The following is a 22,949-nucleotide window of genomic DNA, read 5'->3' on the forward strand; positions in this document are numbered from 1 at the left end:
TTCCTCATAGTGCTGTAGGAGGAGACTGGTGGCCACATCAAGACCTAAATATTACATTTGAGATAGCTATGATTGCAGTAGCAGCTGTTGTATTACAAAAGACCAAGGGAGTTATGGTGTATCAAAAAATGGATACTTGGCAATCAATTGTTATCCCTAAAAGAATCTTTGCTCAGATAGCGACTGTAAAGCGTATACCAAGTAATCTCATCTGTTATGAGCGACTTTCAGAAGCTCCAGGAGCTTCAAAAACTTCAGGAGAACAATCCTTGGGAAAATTACCAGAGAAAAAGTGTTCAGATATCTACAAGCAAACAAATGCAACTATGAGGCAAAGTTGTATGTCATGTCTTCGAACAGCAGATCAAGTGAATCCTAAACCTGGCATTTCTACAACTACCCATGAAGTACCACAGCCACTTGTGGCCTACAAATATCTTTTGACTTCAGAGAAAGGAAGAGCAAAATGTCCATTATGCTCAACTGTGCATGTTCCAGATCAACAAGGTACAGGTATCGTTGAGGGACACTATTGGCTGTGTGGCTATCGTGTGTACTTATCCTTACCAGAGGGGTGGACAGGACTTTGTGCTTTAGTCCAACTGCATGGTGGTGCCATTATCTTACCACATCGATCAATGGAGAATCAACAACGAACAAGAAGAGACCTAATCAACTTCATGAGAGAAAGCCCAGTGCCAAAGAATCATCACATATGGACTATTGCTGAGAAGCTTGTGGCTGCTTTCCTTCCAGCACTGGGAATGGAATCACTGATGGAAGAAGTGGAAATCACCAGATATGAGCTGTCTTCATTTATCAACACAACGAAAATCATGATGGAGGGAATCAGAGAGGAACTGCGAGGAATAAGACTTACTGCTCTCCAGAACCGGATGGTTTTGGATCAACTCACTGCAGCGCAAGGAGGTGTTTGTGTTATGGTAGGAGAGACTTGTTGTACCTACATACCAGACAATGACGCGGATGGACATCTTATCGAACAAGGAATAGAGAATATTACATTGTTGTCTACAATGATTGCAAAGAATGAAGTGAACACAGACTCTTCCATTTGGAGCTGGTTTAACAGCATATTCCATAATCTGCATAACATATTGATATTTGCTGCGTGTATTATATCACCAATTATGATATTGATATGTTGTTGGCCTTGCATAATGCATGCATGTAAGAGAGTTATTCCATCTGGTCCGCATCATCAGATGATGGTCTATTCAGTCAGTGATGATCAGCTCTTTGCAATTGATCAACTCTTTGCAGTTGAGTAAGAAAAGTTACTAAAGTAATTGGTTAAAAGCAGGTGTTATCCGTGTTACGAGATGACCAAGATGGGTCAGTTGGATTTTTATCTTTTCTAGATTGCATTCATACCTACAATGAGTATAATCATTGATACTGATTCATGTTGCTCATGCAAATATATTTTCTTTGTAGTAGATATTCCTCTTCAATTAGTAGACTTAATCATATGTGGGACTCTTATGGAGCCCCAAAGGGGGGAATATATTGTGCATAATTCTGATCATTTTGTGTCATTTTGTGCATATATGCACTTTTGGGCTCTGTTGTACACCCCACTTATAAGAAGTATTCATAGGAATGATATTACCATAGATGTGTTAATAATCAGACCAATGATTGAGTGTTACAAGTGAATATATGAAGATGATTTAATGATTTAATGCCATAATCAGTATACTTAAGCATTGATTGAGTGTTGTTTGAACATATACGTATATTTTAATCATTTTATCCAAGTATAGAACAGATTTCAGCAATACAAAATTCAGTGATGTCTTTGAGATCTGTTTGAGGCCTGACCTAGATAAAGTTCAAAAGGTTGAACATGTAGTTCACTTTGTGGCCTGAAAACTGGTACCAACAGGAAAACTTATTTTTAAAAACTAAGTAAAGGTCGACATTCCACTATTAGATACAAACCTTGTTGCCTAGAAAATAATAGTGGCAGACGAGAATGATTGGATAATAAAAAATAAAAGGTAAAGGGAATTTCCTGATTGGTTTAGGAAAGCACCTCCTTTCCTAAATTTCACTATAACTACAGGCTGGAAAACACTAAGTTTTCAGATGACTGGGGACATCTCACTTTGTTTGGCCTGATCAAATAAAGTTAACTCCTTGACACCTGAACCTTCTTTGTCTGAGAGGTTTTTTTTCAAGATCGACTTCTACCACATCACTACCAACATCTAATTAAATTGAGCAATTTCAACATGAGTTATATCAACTTGCCAGTGGCCAAAACTTAAGATTGAATTGATTTGTGAAGAGTTCATTGTCCTTCAAAAAAATACTTTTTTTACAGTGAAAGCAAATGCTATTCCTTAAAGGGATATTTCACCCCTGAATCAAAATTTCCCATGTTTTACTCACCCTCAAGGCATCCTAAACGAATATGATCTTCTTCTGGAAGAACAATGCAGTCGTTGTTATAATCCCAAGTATCATTTTACTTCCAAGTAGTAGAATGGGAGTGGATGGTAGTTGACTTTTTGAAGGTCCAAAAAGTGCCTCCATCAATCACAGAAATGCTCGACATGGCTCTGTGGTCTTAACAAAGGTCTTATGAAGCGAATCGATGTGTTTGTTTAGAGGAAATATTGATATTGGCAGTGCTATTAACGTTAATGTCCAGCTTCAGTTATCCCTCGGTCTGCACATGCACTGAAAGTGACTTCTTAAACCTGACTTTTAAATGCCAAAAGAATGTGATAATAAACAATAAGTCTGATCTTAAAGGTCCAGGGTATGAAATTTAGCGCCATCTAGCTCTGAGGTTGCTAATTGCAACCAACTCTCACTCCACCCCTCCCTTTCAAAGCAATACGGTGGCTGACACAGGACAAAGATGTCATCACGTTTTTGCTTCTTTTCCGAAGGAGATAACATATTTATGAAACTCATTCTGTAGCAGTGTGTCTGTTCAGGGCTACTGTGGAAACAACATGGTGAATGGCATGTAAGGGAACCCGCGGGTGTATGTAGATAGAAATAGTTCATTCTGAAGTAGTACAAACATAACGCTTCATTATGTAAATTAGATTAGATTAGATCCCCTAATCTTACACACTGGTACTTTAATTTCTTATACTTATTATTTTTCATAATCTTGACTATTTTTCTACATTATTTAGTTTATTAGTTATACTGTAGATAATATTCATTTCTTTCTTCCTATTACATTCTACATTTCATTGGATGCTGCATTTGTATTGTCTTCACAAGTAGAAATGAGTTTCCAGTGGTCTCATTCTCAAGGTTCTTAAAGGGATAGTTCACGCAAAAATGAAGATTCACTCATCATTTTACTCACACTCCGATTGTTTCTTTGTTCTGCTGAACACAAAGAAAGATATTTGGAGGAGTGTCGTTAACAAAACAGATCTCATCACCCATTTACTCCCTAGTATGGAAGTAAATGGGGGATGAGATCTGTTTGGTTACAAACATTATTCCAGATATCGTCCTTTGTGTTTAGCAAAACAAAGAAATTTATACAGGTTTTGAAAAACCTGAGGGTCAGTAAATGATGACAGAATTTTCATTTTTGGGTGAACTATCCCTTTAATAACGTCACAAGATAATGTTATGAAGAATTCATTTTCCACTGTTTGTGAAACCTGCTCAATGTGCTTCTATAGTCAGACAGAGTATATGAGAGAATATGAGCGATGAAACTCTAGACAGAGTTCTAGATGGAGTTAGAATGAGTAAACGCCACCATGATTTTCTCTCCTTAATAAACTTTGCTTGTTTTATTATATCATCACTTTGTCTCCTGTCTGCTGTTCTTCCCTTTTATTTCTAATATTAGACATTTCATTTTTGGTGTATAAACAATATGGAGTAACACTACTGTATCATTTTGGATTATTTTTTTAATAATTTTGGATCAATAGATAGTATAATCTATCAATGCAAACACAATTCATTGGAAACACTGGCTATTTAATAAGCAATGTTTCAGCAGTTTCTTTTTTTTGACTTTTTAATTGTTTTGATAATTTAATATTCTTTAGTATTTAGTATAATTTTTTTTGTTAATATGCTTGTTAAAAGAGCACAAGCGCCATTTCATGTTTTGCGGTATTCGGCACGGGGTTTTTCTACTCTCACATTTAATAAAGGTAAAATTATGGTGCAGTTGATATAACTTAAAAATAAATTGTAATTGCTCAACCTATTTTGGTAAATTGAAATGCGTATGTACAAGGCGTGGCACATCAGACAGGGTTATAATGTCATAGCAAATAGAGAAACTGATGATTTTCGTTGAAAAAGTGTATAACAGTTCCAGGTCGGCGGGTGGCGCTGTTGGTCAATGTGTTTCTACCAGCGCCTCATTCGAGCTTTAAAGAAGAAGACATGGCATCACGACTTGTCATAAACAGTTCGAGGTGAAGATGTTTTTAATATCAAACATATGTATCATGTACATATATGTGCCCTCGTCGCAAGCCGTGGCTGTTGTTGATGCTCGTTTGTTTATCTGAGATGAATGGAAATATATCTGTCAACTCTCCCTTATTCTTACTTCGTTAAGCATAACGTTAGCCTATTACGAATATTTTACGACGTTACACAATAACATGGCAATTTATTTTTGTGCTTTGAATACAGCCATTTCCCCTTCTTGATATTTAAATAAAATGCTTAATATTAACTGACATTTGATTTCATGTTGACAGGTTGTTTATGCATGTTTCATGTTTTCACCTTTCATGTCTTTTCCCTATTTCCTAAATGTATTATTGTAGAGGTTTCTGTAATATGTGGCCTTTATTATTGCAATACATTGTATGTCTTGTAAATAATCTTTTTATTTATTTATACCAATTTTTAATATCCTTAAATTTGATGATACGATAATAATCGTACAAGAATGTCAAAACAGTTTTGAATGATGTTAAACTTGTCAAAATACACCACTGTCATGTTTTTAAATTGTGTTTTTAAATTGTTTGCTGTTTTGCCAGCCTGATTTAGTTTCGAGATGGAAATCATGGCTGTGAATCTGTCTGCCACATCACCGTCCACTTCAACTCTGCCTCCATCTCCCTGTGTGGAGGACCCTGGTTTCCCTCTCTCGTCTCTGGACAGTGAAGACTATGTGTTTGTGGAGGCTCGGCATCCCAACAAAGTGTTGGAAGGCTTGAACAGCTTACGGCTCAATAAAGCCTTCTGTGACGTGACTCTGTGCTGCGGAGGGCAGGAGTTTCCTTGTCACCGCATCGTACTGGCCTCTTTCAGCTCTTACTTTCAGGTAATATTTTTCTTTAACATTTGTCTTTAACCATCAGCATACTTTGAGTTTATTTGTTTACCCGTGGTCTTCCTCTGCTGGTGCAGGCCATGTTCTCCACTGACCTGATGGAGTCACGGCAGGAACGGGTGGCCATCAACGGTGTGGAGCCGCAGATGATCGGCATGCTGGTGAGCTATGCCTACACGGCAGAGGTGGTGATCTCCAAGGCTAATGTTCAGGCGCTGCTGGCGGCTGCTAATCTGCTGGACGTGATGGCCGTACGGGAGGCCTGCTGCAGGTTCATGGAGCGTCAGATGGATGAAATGAACTGCGTGGGCATTCACTGTTTTGCCGAGGTACACTCGTGCAGACAGCTGGAGCGACGCAGTATGGAATACATCCAACAGCACTTTAGCACCGTCTGCAAACAGGTGAAATCAACCACACGAGATCATTGTGTTGAATAGTGGTGACAAATCTGACCAAAATCTCATATACTAATAAGGTTAATTTTATATCACTTTAATTGTATACTTGGTCAGCGTTGGCTATATTACTACAAAAGTCAACATCATCAACTTTGTATTTAAATGACTTATTATTATTATACTCTATTATTATTATTATTATTGTTATTAAATGACTAAATTATTATTATTTATTATTACTCTCCAATAACATTGTCTAAAAAGTAGCCTATTTGCATTACTAGTTAATATAGACTTTTTAAAGTCTTGACAGTCAACACAATAATACATCAATAAAACAATTTCACGGGTGGATCTCATTCATACATTTTAGTACGATATGTTTTATTATTGCTTTTACTAATCGTACGTTTTTTTTGTACGATTCACATTGTACAAATTCATAGTAATGAATTACCCACCTTGTAAAATAGTGACAAAATAAGGTTGTTAAATCTACATCAACTTGTCCACATGAACAATAGAATTGAATGTCTTTTTAATTCTCTTCCATTTTTAAATCTGTCAAGATTGATTTTAAACATTTTCTATAGGTCTATTTTCATATGAATTTCACGAAAGTGAACAAATTTCTGACTAATTTAAATGCAAACTTAAAGGCTCAGTTCTTGATTAACAGCGGCCACTAGCATTGTATTATAGATTTGCCACGAATCGCTCAGTCCAAACACGACGGTGGCCACCACAGTACACAAAGATGTCGTTCTCATGTTGATGCAGGGAAGAGATCACGCGGGCATTAGAAGGACTGTAGAAAGAGTGATGTCTTATTTATTACATAAAATAAAAGGTCTGTGGGTTTTAAGTTTAAAAAGAAGGATAAAAGTCAGAGCTAGGACCTGCGCTAATATTATAAAGACTTTCCAGCAGAGACGCGTTACGACCTGCAGTACTAAGGCTTTTAGCAGAGATACTCATAGATATCTATGGATATATATATCTATGAACTATGTTGTTGTTTTTGTTGTAATATTAGCTGTGGGAAGGAGCAGTTTTGAGCGTCATTGTTTATCTGGAACCGCTTTAATATTGTACTCGTCCAGATACTGGAGAGAGAGAGCGAGAGCGCGTTGGCGCTAAAACTGTAGAGAGAGCGAGAGCATGTTTTACTCTCTTACTCAATGATGAATAAACTTACATTTAATCCGCGGGTCACATGCGTTCCGAACCATAGAGTACGATCCGCACGGATCCCGCGATCCATTTCACCATGATACCGCAGCGGAGAGGAAGAGGAAACGCGCATTGTAGAGTTGTTTGTCCGTTTAGGGCTGCTGTACAAAAAATGGCGGCGAATTCAATGTATGTAGGCCCGCTCTGTATGTAGATATAAACAGCTTATTCTAAGGTATTACGAACATAATGGTTCATTACGTAAGGTCTTTATACACCTCTGAAGAAATAGTTTTGTATATTATATTGCATTTCTGTCAATAGATCCTCCTAAAAACACAGTTTTGTTCCTTTAAAAAAGCCTAAACCTCAATATCGTTTTATAGAATTGTTGAAAGTATAATACATGACTCTAAACAGTATGAGGTGAAGGGGAATGTTTTTAAAGGAAAAATTATTGAATTACAATAATTACATGTAGTATTACACTCAACATTGATCAGAATATACAATAGATTATGCATATTTATGTGAACAACACTGTTCCAGAAGCAGTTCCTGTTTCTGTTTATTTTTTATTTCGTATGATGATTCAAATGGTAATATGATCAACTTGTCTAGATTAACTGGTACTCGACATGAATATAGCCATAGATGGTGTTAAAAATAATAAATCAATAATTTCTATAAAATGTAACGTAACGTAATTAAGTCTTGAAGATGTTCGATTAACATTTTTTATTCTGTTCTAAACATTCTCTTGGTTAAAGAAAGTTCTAACATTAGTGTAAAATAAAAAATAGGAAGTGCTTCCGGAAAAGTGTTGTTTACATCTTACAAAATGGTCTATATTATTATTTTGATGGTTATTTGACAGAAAGGTGAAGCTCAAACCACTATAATGAACCAGCAAATAGAAGTAATAATTGTTTCTCAAGCACTTCCCCATCTTTCATTATTCAGAAATGTTTTGTTAGTGCCACAGTGTTAACATTTTTCAAGAGACTCAACCTATAAATGCTTGACTTATGTAACTGTCTGTGCTGGTCCAAGCCATTATGGGATTGATGTCAAAACCCATAAGCTATTAATATGTGGCCATCCATAACAACATCTAACTGATATTGAGCAAATTGGCACTTTAATTATAAACATACAGCATCATTCTTTATTTTACAATGACAGCGTGTGTAATTCAAATGTGAAGTGTAATATTACACTGCATTGCTTCTTTGTCTCCTGTTTCCTATTCAGGAGGAGTTTCTTTCTCTTTGTGCCGATAAACTGACTGAGATCATTTCCAGTGACCATCTGAATGTGCCAAAAGAGGAGACTGTGTTTGAGGCGTCCATGCTGTGGCTGGAGAAGAACTCTTCATGCAGACAGAGCTTTGAAAAGGTCCAGTATAAAGCCATATTTTCAATGTAATCTATTTGTTTATCCACTTGCTTTTTGTCTGCATGTGACCCGAACACTCTTGGAACTGACAATTTATACCTGAAAACGAGAGTCGCTATGTTTTTGGTGGTTGATTGCTGACAGACTAGAAAACCAGCACAAAATTGAATCTTAGTTCTGATAGGGATGGTGGTTTGAGGGGTGTATTACAGTGAGCTGTGAGATCCAGAGGTCTCAGTGGAGCGGGTGGGTCCTCTCACATGTCGGCAGATGTCTGAGATTAGCTGCCATTGTGTTTCGCACGTGTAAGTCTGTGAAAGGTCACACGCTCCACACACGAGCTCTGGTTCTGGAGAGAATAGTCACTTTACACGGCTGCTGTTTTCACTGTGTGAGAAATGTAAAGCTAGCACTGATTGGATGGGATCGGATTGCTGTGTTTACAGATCATCTGTTGCTATGATGTTATTTAAAGACTACGCCACAGTGACAGCTCTTGATAAAAGCTCACAGTGTGTGTCATGAGAATGCAGTGGGGGTTTACAGAAAGAAGGGTGGGCAATAAATGTCCCTGTGTCCCATTAAAGAAATCTCAACCTATTTTGAAGTACATTGGACACAAAACCACTAAGACATTTCTCAAAATATCTTCTTTTGTGTTCCACCGAGTCATACAGGTTATGAACGGTGAATAAATGATCACATAACTGCTTTCAAATTGAATTCTACAGTGTTATGGAATACAATACTAAGAAAGAACTGTAACAAAATACAACATATCGTGAAGGATAGTGCTTGCAATGCCAAGTTCATGAGTTTTATTCCTGACGCATGCCTTGATAAAATGTCGTAAGTCTCTTCAGAAAGAAAGTGTTTGGAAAATGCATAAATACAGGTTCCCTTGATTCGGGCTTTCATGATGAACAAATACATTAATACATAATGACAGAGGTTGTGATGTTATAGGTTCTCGAGCACATCAGGTTGCCTCTCATCAGTCCATACTACATCCATGATGTCATCGAGACTCTGGATGTGGTGAAGGAATCGCTCAAGTGCCAGAAACTCATCTCTGAAGCCAAGGATTATTTACTGCTGCAGGACCGCCGAGGAGAGCTATACAGCCCCCGAGCACGACCCCGACGCTCAACAGGTAACAGAGTTTCAGCAGCTGATACGAGGACCAGTCAGATTTCAGTTTCAAGTTCAATTATAACAGAAGCATGTAGTGCTTTTTTTTTACCTAACAGAATCAGATTTTAGTAATTGTTAAAAGTCCAGTGTGTGATTTGTTTGGAGGACCTACTGACAGAAATGCAATATAATATACATGTGTTCAGAGGTGTATAAAGACCTTACATAAGGAAGCATTGTGATTTTATTACCTTAGAATGAGCTATTTCTATCTACATACACCGCGGGTCCCCTTGTATGGAATTCACCATGTTGTTTCTACAGTAGCCCTAAACGGACAAACTGCTCGACAGAACGCGTTTCGTAAATATGTTATCTATATCGGCATAGAAGCGAAAACGTGACCACATCATCTTAGCTCTGTGTCAGCCACCGTAGTGCTTCAAAAGGCAGGGGTGGAATTTGGTTGCAATTTGACCCTTCGCCTGGAGTTTGATTGACAGGCGACCTGACCAATCATAACACCGATATTAGGCGCCCCCCTCCCTGTTACTATTCGCCATTTTGTCCAACAATCAAACCATAGAGTTTCACCGGCAGTGCATTATGCGGTTTTAAAAAGTCCTTAGCGATTTTTGCTGGCCATCACACTGTAGGAGCATGATCCCAGCTGAAAGTCATGTCACTGTGGAATCTTAGTTGTCATAATGTACAACAATAAAGACTTCTTCAAACAGACTCACACAAGAAGACTTGTCCGGAGTTTTACCTGATGGACTGTCATGATCTGTGCTGAAGGACTGCATCTCATCAACACTGACAGAATTTTATCGGTGGTAAAATTGGATCTTTATGGTCATAATCACAGTTTCACCCGTTGCCTAAATGTGCCAGAAACTAAATGGCGCTATCCAGACGTTATGTCATTACAGCAACCACACTAGGCTATTGTTACAGTGTCATTAACTAAGGCTAGCTAGGTTGACTTAGTGAAAGTGACATCATAAATACATAAGATTTTGCATTTTAATGACGTGAATATTGAATAAAAAGCTACCCAGCTTTACAGGAACAGCGTTGCTCCTCAATGTGATTCTCGATCACCACATGTTGCAGTGCTTTCAGTTTTATGATCCATAGGCTAGAGCTTCGATCTTTATTTTACTTTATTCCAAGTCACTTTCACATCCTGAATAAATACTGTACTTCAAATGTATATTGCAGACCTTCTTATTGCTTTTGGCTGAAGGTACACGTCATTTTTACCAGAAATTATTATTTCATGGTAAATATTCTTTAGTGCAGTGGGAGCGCTTTGATAGCAAAAGGAGGCGGGTCAATTCACAACCTCACCACTAGGTGCTGCTAAATTTCATACACTGGACCTTTAAAGTATAGAGAGTAAGAAGCAAATACATAAATTATAAGCAAAAGAACAGATAAAACAATAGAAATACAAAGGGAGCTTGAATGCAAGATATTTCTGCTAGATGTTTACAAATCGTCATGTAAACATTCATAAAATAAAAATGAAATACAAAAGTAACAAGAACTGCAAGCAGTACTACGGGGCCAAGCCCACAAGGCGCCGCAAGAGCAATGCAGAGCCTCACCAGCACAATGTAACAAAAGTGAAAAAAGCACAAACTGAACATATGTGAAAAACACTGGTTGATAACTCAAAACAAAGCATGCCCACACCCAGCCCACACTTCCCCCAGTGTACCCACAACATGAAATGAGACAGTAGAGCAAAAGTAGCAGAAATACAGTGTATAGGAGGAACAGATGTCAGAAGTGACAATGAAAGAAAGAATGTCATTTTGTACTTACCTTGTTTCTGTTTGTATATATATTTATGTATGTATTATAAACCACTTTAGTTGCACTACATACATCGCACTTTATTTTATTACTAAAATGACATTAACATTTTCGTTTGTTTACATACTTGCACTATTTTTGCAAATTGACATGTATAAATGCACAACACGAGGTTCAAACCCACGATCTCTTGTACCCCAGGTTTGAGATTTATCAGGTGTGCCACTCAGTTAACACACTTGACCCCGCATCCCGAGGAGAGCTTTCAGAGGTTCAAACATTGACATGTGGCATAATTACATTACTAAAATGACATCACATTTCATTTGTTTACATACTTGTACTATTTTTGCACAAACTTGCAAATTGAAAGGTGTAAATGCGCAACACGAGGTTTGAACCAGCAACCTCTCGCACCCGAGACTCGCAATTTATCAGGTGTGCCACTCAGGTGGAGTGTTAGATCCAGCAGCGTTCAAGGGTGACGCGTGTCAAATTTGGTGGTGATATAAAACGGTTCAAAAGATATCGCAATTTATGACAAATTTCAAAATGGCGGGCAGGCCGATCATCCAATCGTGACAGAATCGTAATCGTATGATCCGGCATGACACGAGGAATCCATAGACACCGAGATCTCGGTTTTCTGACAAACATTTCAAAAGTTACGAGCAAATATAGGTCAGAATCAGAATCAGAATCAGAAGAGCTTTATTGCCAAGTGTGCTTGCACACACAAGGAATTTTCTTTGGTGTTGGAAGCTTCTAGTACAGACATTTAACACAATGACAATACAATATAATACGATTTACAGTCTAAAAGATTCTAAATTGTGCATATATAAAATAAAGACTATTTTACAGAAAATGGGGGATAATAACATATAAGAGACATTGTACCGGGTAGTATATAGTAGAATAAACATATTAACAGATTGTATGTACACTTGTGCAAATGGATAATTTAGTAAGTAGAGGTAGTGTTATATACATGTATACATAAGATGTAGATATAATAAGGCACAGTAGTGCACACTATAGGAGTAGTGGAAGTGGAATATTGCTCTTAAGGAGCAGTTATCTGTTTAGGAGGGAGATTGCCTGGGGGAAGAAGCTGCTTCTGTGTCTGGAAGTCCTGGTGTTTGGTGCTCTAAAGCGCCGGCCAGAGGGCAGCAGATCAAAGAGTTTGTGTGCTGGGTGTGTGGAGTCAATGATGATTTTTCTTGCCCTGTTTTTCACTCTGGAATCGTACAGGTCCTGAAGTGTGGGCAGAGGAGCACCAATAATTTTCTCAGCACTACGAACTGTCCGTTGTAGTCTTCGTAGGTCTGATTTGGTGGCCGAGCCATACCAAACAGTAATTGAAGTGCACAGAACAGATTCGATGACCACTGAGTAGAACTGGGTCAGTAGCTCCTGTGGTAGGTTGAACTTCCTCAATTGACGGAGGAAGTATAACCTCTGCTGGGCCTTCTTTACAATGGAGTCTATGTGGGACTCCCACTTCAGGTCCTGAGAGATGGTGGAGCCCAGGAACCTGAATGACTCCACAGTATCCACAGTGCTGTCCAGGATGGTGAGGGGAGGAAGTGATGGAGGGTTCCTTCTGAAATCCACTATCATCTCCACTGTCTTGAATGCATTCAGCTCTAGGTTGTTTTGACTACACCAGGCAGCCAGCTGAGCAACCTCCTTTCTGTAGGCAGATTCATCACCGTCTTGAATAAGGCCAATGACTGTGGTGTCATCTGCAAACTTCAGGAGTTTGACAGAAGGGTCTGTAGAGGTGCATTCGTTTGTGTAGAGTGAATATAGCAGTGGAGAAAGAACACATCCTTGAGGAGCTCCGGTGCTGATGGTACATGTGCTGGATTTAAATTTTCCCAACCTCACTAGCTGCTGCCTGTTCGACAGGAAGTTAATAATCCACTGACAGGTAGAGGTTGGCACAGAGAGCTGGGTAAGCTTGGGCAGGAGGAGGTCTGGGATTATGGTGTTGAAGGCCGAGCTGAAGTCTACAAACAGGATCCTGACGTAAGTCCCTGGTCTGTCTAGGTGTTGTAGGATGTAATGCAGTCCCATGTTTACTGCATCGTCCACAGACAGGTGGCGCTGTTCCCCGTTTTGGCAGGGACCCCCAATCCGAGGTGTCGATGAAGCGTACCAAGTTTCGTACCGATAGATCAATAAATGTTTGAGATATGGCCTAAGATCCATTTTTGGGTCAACTTTGAAAAGTTTGCGGTGTCGTAACTTTTGAGCAACAGCAAAAATCTCCATTCCGGAGCATCTCTTCTATTCGGCTCAAGTCCAAAGATCGTCTCAGACAATCGGTCACAATTTCTAGGACTAGTAACAAAAAAACGCAATACTGTACTTTTCAAGATGGCCCCTACTGTAATGGGCAGAGTCTTAGTGTATGAGTGTGACGAGTGCATGACGTTTGCCAAGTAGAATTTTTGTACATCAATGGGTTCAAAAGTTACAGCCGTTTGAAAAGTGCATTTTTGAGATTTTTGTGATATAGAGTGAGTGCTAGAGACCCCATACTTGGTCACGTGACTATTGAGGACCACCACTACCAGTGTGCCAAATTTCATAATTTTCCTACGTACGGTTCTCCCATTGGAGAAGAAGAAGAAGAAGAATACTAACAGAAACAATAGAAGGGGCTATGGCCCCTAATTAAATGTAAAGTAAAGCTACTTAATTTGTTGTGTTACAAGAAGTTTAAAAAAAGAAACGGAAGGATAATGTATGAATTTATCAGAATTATTTATTAGATTAGATTTACATTTATTGTTATTAGACCTTCAACAGTCTGTAATCAACCAGTGGTTGGTGTTTGTTTGTCTGCATCAGGCACAGCGGAGGTGATCGTGACGGTCGGTGGAGAGGATGATAAGGTTGTGTTACGCAGTGTGGAGAGTTTTGATCCTCTCACCAGCCAGTGGAAGAGTCTGGCCTGCCTGCCCTTCGCTGTCAGCAAGCACGGCTTAGTCGTGTCAGGTGAGTACATGAAAGGATGTGACTGTACAATATTGGATTGATTTATAGAATGCTGTTTTGTGGTTGCTTTCAATGGCTGGCTGATTAATTATGTATCAAAAGTATGCATGTGACATCACCGCACACGAAAGTGAAGCGAGTCACACCCACTGAGTGGCAGAAAGACTGAATGCAGCAGTGTTTACGGTTATCTGTACTTTATTTAGAACAGGAGAAAGTTGTTGTGCAATTGATTGTACAAACAGATCGGATGTTTCTTTTTAAAGATGGCTGAAAGACAGAAAAAATGAATTTTTTGAATCGCTACAGTTTGCTGAAACAAATGGAAAACTGAAACGTGAATGTTTGCTAGCCACTTCATATCAGACTCGGCTCAGTTAAAAACCTAAATGTGTTTTGCGCGAGTAAAAAATGTTTACTTAAGGCTTTGCTTTGTGTATTTCCTCCGGCATTGAAGTAAAGTACAAAATAAATATCAGGAAATGCAATTCCGCGCAATATTTCAGTATACAAGGACACCTGGTTCCTATGTGAGTGGTAAGGATCACCGACGTGTCCAACTGCTTTTAATTTCAGCAAATAATTGTGTTTTAGTCTCAGCTTTTTTGTTTCTCCTAAGCAGCCATTTTGCTGTTTGGCGTGTTCACGTGGGAAAGTGATGTCAATGCATACCGTCTATAAACAAAATGTTTTTGCTGTCAGTATAACATTTTGTACATTTGTAATGTTGTGTGAATATTATAATCATTTTTTAGGATTCAAATATTTTTTTATTTTTAAGCTATATGGCCCAGCCCTGTAGCTCACTGCTCTTTTTCTGTTTCCCTAAATTAGTTAAAAGTATGTGCTAAGTATTAGTGCTAGTGAACTGAACTGAAATGACAAGAAAATTTGCCGTGTCTTGTCCTGATGGAGTTTCATTGTGAATGTGTTCAGGCTCTGTGCTGTATTTAGCTGGAGGAGAGTTTCCAGACGGTTCTGCCAGCAGAGAGATGTGGCGGTATGACCCGTGTTTTGACTCCTGGTTAGAGATGGCACCCATGAACGTGGCTCGGTCAGAATTGGGTGAGGCCCAGGACTTTAATACTGAGGATGTGCAAAACTACACGTTTTAAAATTGTCTAGACAGCAGGTTGTAGTTCACCCAAAAATTGAAGTCTGATATTAAAATCATGGATTCATGAAAACTCAAGGGCAAGGTTCATATTTTCTTTTAGGGTTGGTGATGTTAGATGGATATGTGTTTGCTGTGGGCGGCTGGGAGGGTCGTTCTCGTCTCGATTCAGTTGAGTGTTATGATCCTCACACAAACACGTGGCAGTTTATGGAATCGGTCAAGATGGCAGTCACCAGTCCAGCTGTGGTGGCGCTCGATGGCTTACTTTATGTGACAGGTATTGTGTTAACTCCACAAGAAGCCAATGATTTGATTTGAGAAAAATTGCCATACTTTTTTTTTACAAGTATTGTTAAATGTTAACCTTTTTTAGTTCGCTATTATATAGATGGCCTCAAAATGATTAGACCTTAAGTGAAAGTCCATGTCTGTGTTTAGTAATAATTTAAATGTCTCTTCTCGACAATAGGGGGTGCCGTTTTAGAAGATGGTGATGGCACAGATCTAGCACAAGTGTACAACCCTAAAATGTGTGTGTGGACAGAGGTGGCACCCATGCAGATTGCTCGCTCTGGATCTGCAGCCTGTACCTTGAAGGGCAAGATTTACGTCATAGGTGAAAATTGTTCGTAGTTTATTAAGTAGCTCAGTTTTGTTTACTGTAGAATATCAAATTGTAAACCTCTGACACTTTGCATCTGTTTAGGCGGCTGGCATGCTTCCACTGAAAACACGGATAAGGTTGAGTGCTATGACCCAAAGACCAACAAGTGGACCATGTGTGCTCCCATGAAGGAGAGACGCTACCGACCCGGAGTGGCCGTGGTGGATGGAAAGATTTACGTTTTAGGAGGCGAAGAGGGATGGGATAGGTGAGAGAGACTTTACTCTGACATTCAAATTTGGCCGAACTGAACATCTTGTGTCATATCATCTCATCACATTTACAAACCTGAATACACAAAAAATGTTCTTGATTTCTAAAACATTTGTTAGGATGTTCCTACGTGCAATTCTTAAATGTTATAAGATGAAAATATGTGCAAACGTTTTCCTTAAAAAAAATTAATTTATATGTAGTCATTTAGCAGACTCTTTTTTCCAAAGCAACTTACAAATGAGATAGAAGTCAGAACTAATCGGTCAGGTGCTGATAGAAGAGATGTGTTTTCAGCCGATTCTTAAAGATGGCTACAGAATCTGCTGATCTTGTAGCAGCGGGCAGATCATTCCACAAATGTGGAACAGATCCAGAGAAGGTACGTGAGAGTGATTTTTTTCCCTTTTTGGGATGGCACTACAAGACGTCGTTCGTTTGCTGAGCATAGAAATCTGGCAGGTACATAAGTCTGCATTAGCGAGTGAAGATATGGGGGTGCTGAACCTGTGGTGGTCTTGTAGGCCAAGAGCAGGGCTTTGAATTTGATGCGAGCGACTATAGGCAATGTAACTTGAAGAAGAGAGGAGTGACATGTGCTCTCTTCGGTTCATTGAAGACCACTCTTGCCGCTGCATACTGGATCATCTGTAGAGGTTTGGTTGTGCAAGCTGGAAGTCCAGCCAATAACGCATTGCAATAGTCCAGTCTGGACAGAACAAGAGCCTGGACTAGGACTTTGCGTAACATACAAGGAAAGGTCTAATTTTCCAAATGTTGTAGAGGATGAATCTACAGGACCAGGTGGTGCTGGCAACATGATCCATGAAGTTTAGCTGATCATCGATTACCACTCCCAGGTTTCTGGCCGTTCTGGAAGGTGTGATGGTCGATGAGCCTAGTTGAATGGAGTGGTAACTTGTGATGAATCTTTGGGTCGGCCGGGATTTCAAGCAGTTCTGTTTTTGCAAGGTTCAGCTGCATGTGATGGTCCTTCATCCAGAGCGAAATGTCACTCAGCCATGCTGAAATGCGTGCAGAAACAGTCGGATCGTCAGGCTGAAATGACAGGTGGAGTTGTGTATCATCCACATAGCAGTGATAGGAAAAGCCATGTTTCCGAATGACAGTATACGGAAAAGAGCAACGGACCAAGCACTAAAGTAAGACTTGAACCATTGTAGAACCCTTCCAGAGACACCCATAGCCTTGAGGGTCGACAGGAGGATGTGGTGGTTAATGGTGTCAAAGGCGGCAGATAGATCCAGTAGGATAAGTCCAGATGAGTTAGAGCAGCTCTTGCCAGTCGTAGGGCTTCAATGACAGACAGCAGCGCAGTCTCAGTGGAATGACCGCTCTTGAAACCAGACTGGTTTCTGTCCAGGAGGTTGTACTGCGTGAGAAAGTAGGAGAGCTGGTTAAAAACAACATGCTCAAGAGTTTTGGTAATGAGGGGGAGGAGAGATACCGGTCTGTAGTTCTCTAACAGTGCAGGATTAAGAATGGGTTTCTTCAGTAGCGGGGTAATACGGGCTTCTTTGAAGACTGTGGGAAATGTACCAGTGGTGAGAGACGAGTTGATCATTTGGGTCAGATCAGGAACAACCGATGGAGAGATGGCTTGGAGGAGATGAGTGGGCATGGGATCTAGCAGGCAGGTAGTCGGGTGGTTAGAGGAAATGACCTTGGAAGCGTCATCTTCAGATAGGAGAGAGAAAGAGGGGAGTGAACATGTGTCGGGGGCTTGGGCGTGTTCAAGAGGCATCGGCCCAGAGAACTGACTGCTGATGGTGGTCGTTACCTTTACGAAGAAAGACGCAAAATCATCAGCTGTTAAGTCTGATGGAGGTGAGGGGGCAGGAGGGCAAAGAAGAGCAGAGAAGGTTTTAAAGAGAGTACGAGAGTCAGGTGAGTTGTTGATTTTAGTGTGGTAGTACTGAGTTTTCGCAGAGGAGACATCAGCCGAGAAAGAAGAGAGGAGAGACTGATTGAGACAGAGGTCAGTAGGATCTGCGCCTCTTTCTCTCAGCAGCCCTGAGAGTCGCACGATGCTCACGGAGAACATCAGATAACCAGGGGGCAGAAGGGGATTCACGGGCTGGCCTAGATGTAAGAGCGCATACGCTGTCTAAGCAGGAAGTTAGTGTGGAGCAAAGTGTCGGTGGCGCATTATTAGTATAATAATGAACCTGCTCCTGAAGTTACAATAAGATTATCTGTTCATAAACCTTTTTAAAGGAACAAGTAACTGCGATGTGGTGAACTACTTTAACTGTCACATACTGTATTCACAATCAGTATGAACTTGATCAAGTACTGGGGATTTACTTGTACAGGGAATTTGCCTTTGTGTACTGGTGCGTGACAGAGAAATACAATAAATATTTATATATATTCTTAATTTAAGAAAACATGAATAAAGCTATGACTATAGACTTTGAAAAATATCAAACATTAGAAAAATATTTTAAAAACGATAAAATAAAATAAAAACATTAACTGTGCAATATGCTGGTGATATGACAACAATTTTTAATACAGAGAAGAAAATACAAATATTACCGTTAAAGGAACAGTTCACCCAAAAATTTAAATTCTGTCATCATTTACTCGCCTTTATAAATTTCTTTGTTCTGATGAAAACAAAGAAAGATATTTGGAAAAATGTTTGTAACCAAACAGTTCTTGGCCACCATAGGTATGTTTTAAAGGTACGGCTCTAAATGTCCTTATACATCCTCATTAGCTTTGTGTCTGTACATCTGAATAAACTGATTTCCCTCGCAGGTATCATGACACTATAGAGCGGTACTGTGAGGAATCAGACAGCTGGGAGATTGTCGGTGAGATGCCCACCAGTCGCAGCTGGCTCAGCTGTGTGTCACTGCAGCTGAGGAAGGACACTCACGCGGGCAGCCGTCCTGGCACGGCATCCGAGACCGAGTTTCCTGTGGACTGAGAGTATCCGGGCACCACCTGCATTGTAACCGGATGGGACAGAAGGCCGGGGGGAAGCTTTCAGGTGCCCGGCTGGATGCCGTTTAGTAAAGGCAGTGGTCCGACCCTGTCACTGAAGGGTCTTAAGAAAAAACCCTGTGTCATACGCTGTTCTTCAGTCCGTCCTACAGCTGTAGTGTGAGACTGGACGGAATGCTTGATCTGTGGTCATTGTGTGTGTGTCAGCAGTACGTGGCGGCGTGTACACAGTATCAGTGTAATGTGATGTTAAAGTGGCCTGCAGGGTTTCATGCGCTGAGAATCATGATTGTGAATGTTGTTTCCTGAAAGTGTTGTAGTGAATAATTTTGTACTTTTTGTATGGTATTTTCTTTTTGTATTTATTAGATGTTTTTTGTTGTGCATAGAGATTTGTGATGCAACTCACACACAAAAAACCCCAGAGATTTGTTGACCGCTATTCTTTAAAACACTATGTAACAGGTGTAACATCGCCTTAAGATCACATTAGAATAAACAAAGCTGTCTACACTGGACACCTCACTGCAAGTTTGATACGCTGCAGAGCTACTGTACACTTTCATTTATATCCTTAGATTCATTTTTGAGGCCTAAAGTGTATCTGAATGTGTCATGACTTCCTCACATTGCTTGTGTAATTCAACAAATGGCGTCCAGTTATCATTTGGAATTAAAGTGTTACGTTGGCTCTTTATTTGAATTGGGTGTACGTTTCAAATTTTGGCTGACCAATCATGAAAGCCGTGTTAAAGCGATAGTTCACCCCAAAATAAAATTCTTTCTTCATTTATTCACTCATACCTCATTTCAAACCTGTATGACATACTTCTGCAAAACACAAAAAGGATATTTTGAAGAATGTAAACACACCATTAACTCCCATTTGTATGAATACAAAACCACACTAAACATATTTTTAAGTTTCACAGAAGAATTGTATATACAGGTTTGAATAAACAAAGTGTATTATTTTTGAGGTAACTATCCCTAATAGTAGAATACCAAATCTGAATGTAAAATATGTATCTTAAAGTAATAGTTCAAACAAAAATGAACATTATGTCATCATTTACTCACCCTCTTGTCATTTCAAACCTGTATGAGTTTCTTTCTTCCGTAGAACACAAAAGAAGATATTTTGAAAGATGTTGTTGACCAAACAGCGATGGCAGCCATTCACTTGCATTAGTTTTGTGTCCATACAGTAGAAGTCAATGGCAACCACTGCTGTTCGGTTATCAACATTCTTCAAAATATCTTCTGTGTTCTGCAGAAGAAAGTCATAAAGGTTTGAAATGACAAGAGGGTGAGTATATGATGACAGAATTTTCATTTTTGGGCGAACTATCACTTTAAAGGCAAAAAATATTTAAGGTAACAAATTTAGTTACTAATGCATATGGAGTATCTCTTTAATTGCAAGTGTGTAAATGATACAGAATAAATGATATAAACTATTGTTTTAAATGCTGCACAAAAAAAAAGAAATTACAAAACAAAGAATCGTCTTGCTGTTTGTTAAATACACACATGCTCAACAACAACAGCAGAATGAGTAAGAACGAAACACTTTAAATCTTCAGAACCCTTAAGTTCAGCATATAGAGAAATATATTCATAGTTCAAAATGTAAAGTTGTACTTTACAACTTAAAAACAAGCATGTGTCAATGATCTCAGACGAGAAGTCTCTCAATGGCCATCTGCACAGACTGAATCTGGGGCTTGAGCTGAGAACCTTCCTTAATAGTGACAGATGTGGCAATGACGGGCCTGGAGACCCCGCACGCTCGACCCAAGGCCTGCTTGGAGCGCACAAACACGTACGGGACATTCTTGTCCTCGCATAGCAGAGGCAGATGAAGGATGATCTCCAGAGGTTCAGCATCTGCAGCCATCACAATAAACTCGGAGATTCCACGGTTCAGAGTTTTGGTGGCTACGATACATTCAAATAAACAAGGACAAAACAATCACTTTAACATTTTAACTTAAAGCACAAGCTTTGATAATTGCGTTGCGTTGATAAATCACATTGTCTTGAACAGATTAATATTAGACTAGGATGACTGGAACAAGAATATTTCATTACCTTCATTGGCCCCTTTTCTCAATTGTTTGTAATTGGATGCCTGTTGCACAAGGTCCAATATTGTTTTGGAAAGTGTGGCATCAGCCAGAGGATAAGCTTTAGGATTCACGTCTGATTCAGCCTGGAAGAAAACAGAATACATCAAACCGTGTGAGGCCTGTGCATAAGCACAATAATATATGGCTCATATGTCCCCTTAAAAAAATGAACCATTGTTTAACTACAGTAACAATACTTTTCAGTGGTATTTGTAGTAAAATCAGTCACCACAAATTTACCATTACTATAGTAACCAGTTCAACCATGACATTTGTAGTAAACCTTTGTATTATGGTAATACAGCACATTTCACTATAATAAAATCATGGTTACATTTCCTGAGGGTCCTAACAAGCTTGTAAGCTAGGATTAGTTATTGTAATACAAACAGTGAGTATCTAACCTTTAATGAATTCCTATATAGGTAACTTTAAAGATTTGACACTGTGATGATGTGAACGCTGTAGTAAACCTCGTGGTGTATCACACGTGGGTAACTGGCCTAAGTTACACCACTAAACTTCAATAAAAACACGACTAGGAATTTGATCGGAAAAATATGTATGTAAAGACAATAGTATACGGTAAACAGCACATAAAGAAACACTGTGCAATATGCATATGTTATATCGAAGTTAACTAACTTAGTTGTAGAGTTAAGCACGAGTCAAGTTAGTGATAAAAGCATCTGTACCATTACTGCAAGTGGTGCTTCCGATCTCTGTAGAAATGTGAACCGTCCTCTCGGCGTGTGCTTCACGGAGGACAAAAAAAACTCCTTTGTTTAAATAGTGACAAACAAAGAGATATAAGAAAATGTCGTAAACACTTTCGTACGCTCAACGAACAACGTGCGTCTTGTGTGAGACGGGAATGCATGGGGCGCGCTGCGTTACGTCATCAAAAAGAGACGGCCAACCTTCGGGGTTGTTGCTAGAAGCCGGCCGGGGTGCAAAATCTCGCCATATAATTACAATAAATTACATTAGCTAACGCCTACTCCTACTCCATTCTAGTCAAAACTAACATTCTGGGCAAAGAACGGGCGAGTGCAAAACGGCGTTTTTGTGCGTTTTGCCTAGAAGGGATACAGCTACCTCCACTGGGCATGCTCACTTTAATACCGCATAAATTTTGTCACGCTTACAACAGTTAATTGCTATTTTTACTATTTTTATTGTAATGTTAGGTTTAGTGTTTGGGTAGGTGTAGGCACTAGCTAATGTATATTATTGTAATTTTATGGCGAGATTTTGCATCCCGCCAGGATGTAGCCGTATGCCTTTTTTTTTTTTTTTTAGCTGTATCCCTTCTAGCCACAACTCATAGGGAGGGATGATAACTTCCTTTTGGAAGTCGTTCCACTCAGAAGTGGTCCCAACTTGAGAGTGAAAGTAAATTATTGAAAATTTTGTAATTGTATACAGAACATAATTTTGTACTATACAAAATGGTTAAATTCAATAACATTTTGCCTTTTAATTAAGTATTTACTCAATATAAATAAATGATATAGTATAAAATTATGTCTAATCCAATCAGAATGTCTATCCAATAACAACATTATATACTTAAAATAAATTGCATTTT

At 39.2% G+C, this 22,949-nt stretch overlaps 2 protein-coding genes across 2 annotated transcripts; one reads left to right on the plus strand and one right to left on the minus strand.

The window, feature by feature from the left end:
• The first annotated feature begins 4,331 nt into the window (after positions 1–4,331).
• On the plus strand, positions 4,332–19,744 carry si:ch211-256e16.3 (kelch-like protein 20). Its single transcript, XM_057346281.1, has 11 exons — positions 4,332–4,442; positions 5,022–5,308; positions 5,395–5,721; positions 8,146–8,289; positions 9,256–9,442; positions 14,110–14,256; positions 15,193–15,321; positions 15,474–15,650; positions 15,843–15,989; positions 16,080–16,245; positions 19,038–19,744. Exons 2-11 carry the CDS (start codon positions 5,039–5,041, stop codon positions 19,207–19,209), a joined length of 1,866 nt encoding a protein of 621 aa, XP_057202264.1. The 5' UTR covers positions 4,332–4,442; positions 5,022–5,038; the 3' UTR covers positions 19,210–19,744.
• Positions 19,745–20,627: 883 nt separating this feature from the next.
• On the minus strand, positions 20,628–22,268 carry snu13a (SNU13 homolog, small nuclear ribonucleoprotein a (U4/U6.U5)). Its single transcript, XM_057346282.1, has 3 exons — positions 22,054–22,268; positions 21,321–21,441; positions 20,628–21,167 (listed from the first exon to the last, which is right to left on the minus strand). Exons 1-3 carry the CDS (start codon positions 22,054–22,056, stop codon positions 20,905–20,907), a joined length of 387 nt encoding a protein of 128 aa, XP_057202265.1. The 5' UTR covers positions 22,057–22,268; the 3' UTR covers positions 20,628–20,904.
• Between the last annotated feature and the right edge of the window lie 681 nt (positions 22,269–22,949).

The sequence above is a fragment of the Triplophysa rosa genome, linkage group LG11, assembly GCF_024868665.1.
Source record: "Triplophysa rosa linkage group LG11, Trosa_1v2, whole genome shotgun sequence".
NCBI classification, from domain to species: domain Eukaryota; kingdom Metazoa; phylum Chordata; class Actinopteri; order Cypriniformes; family Nemacheilidae; genus Triplophysa; species Triplophysa rosa.

Coding starts and splice junctions, on each gene's coding strand:
- si:ch211-256e16.3 (XM_057346281.1), top strand. CDS start 5,039: ATGGAAATCATGGCTGTGAATCTGTCTGCCACATCACCGTCCACTTCA. Junction 5,309..5,394: donor CTTTCAGCTCTTACTTTCAG/GTAATATTTTTC, acceptor CTGCTGGTGCAG/GCCATGTTCTCCACTGACCT. Junction 9,443..14,109: donor ACGACCCCGACGCTCAACAG/GTAACAGAGTTT, acceptor TGTCTGCATCAG/GCACAGCGGAGGTGATCGTG.
- snu13a (XM_057346282.1), bottom strand. Junction 21,168..21,320: donor GAGAAAAGGGGCCAATGAAG/GTAATGAAATAT, acceptor AATGTATCGTAG/CCACCAAAACTCTGAACCGT.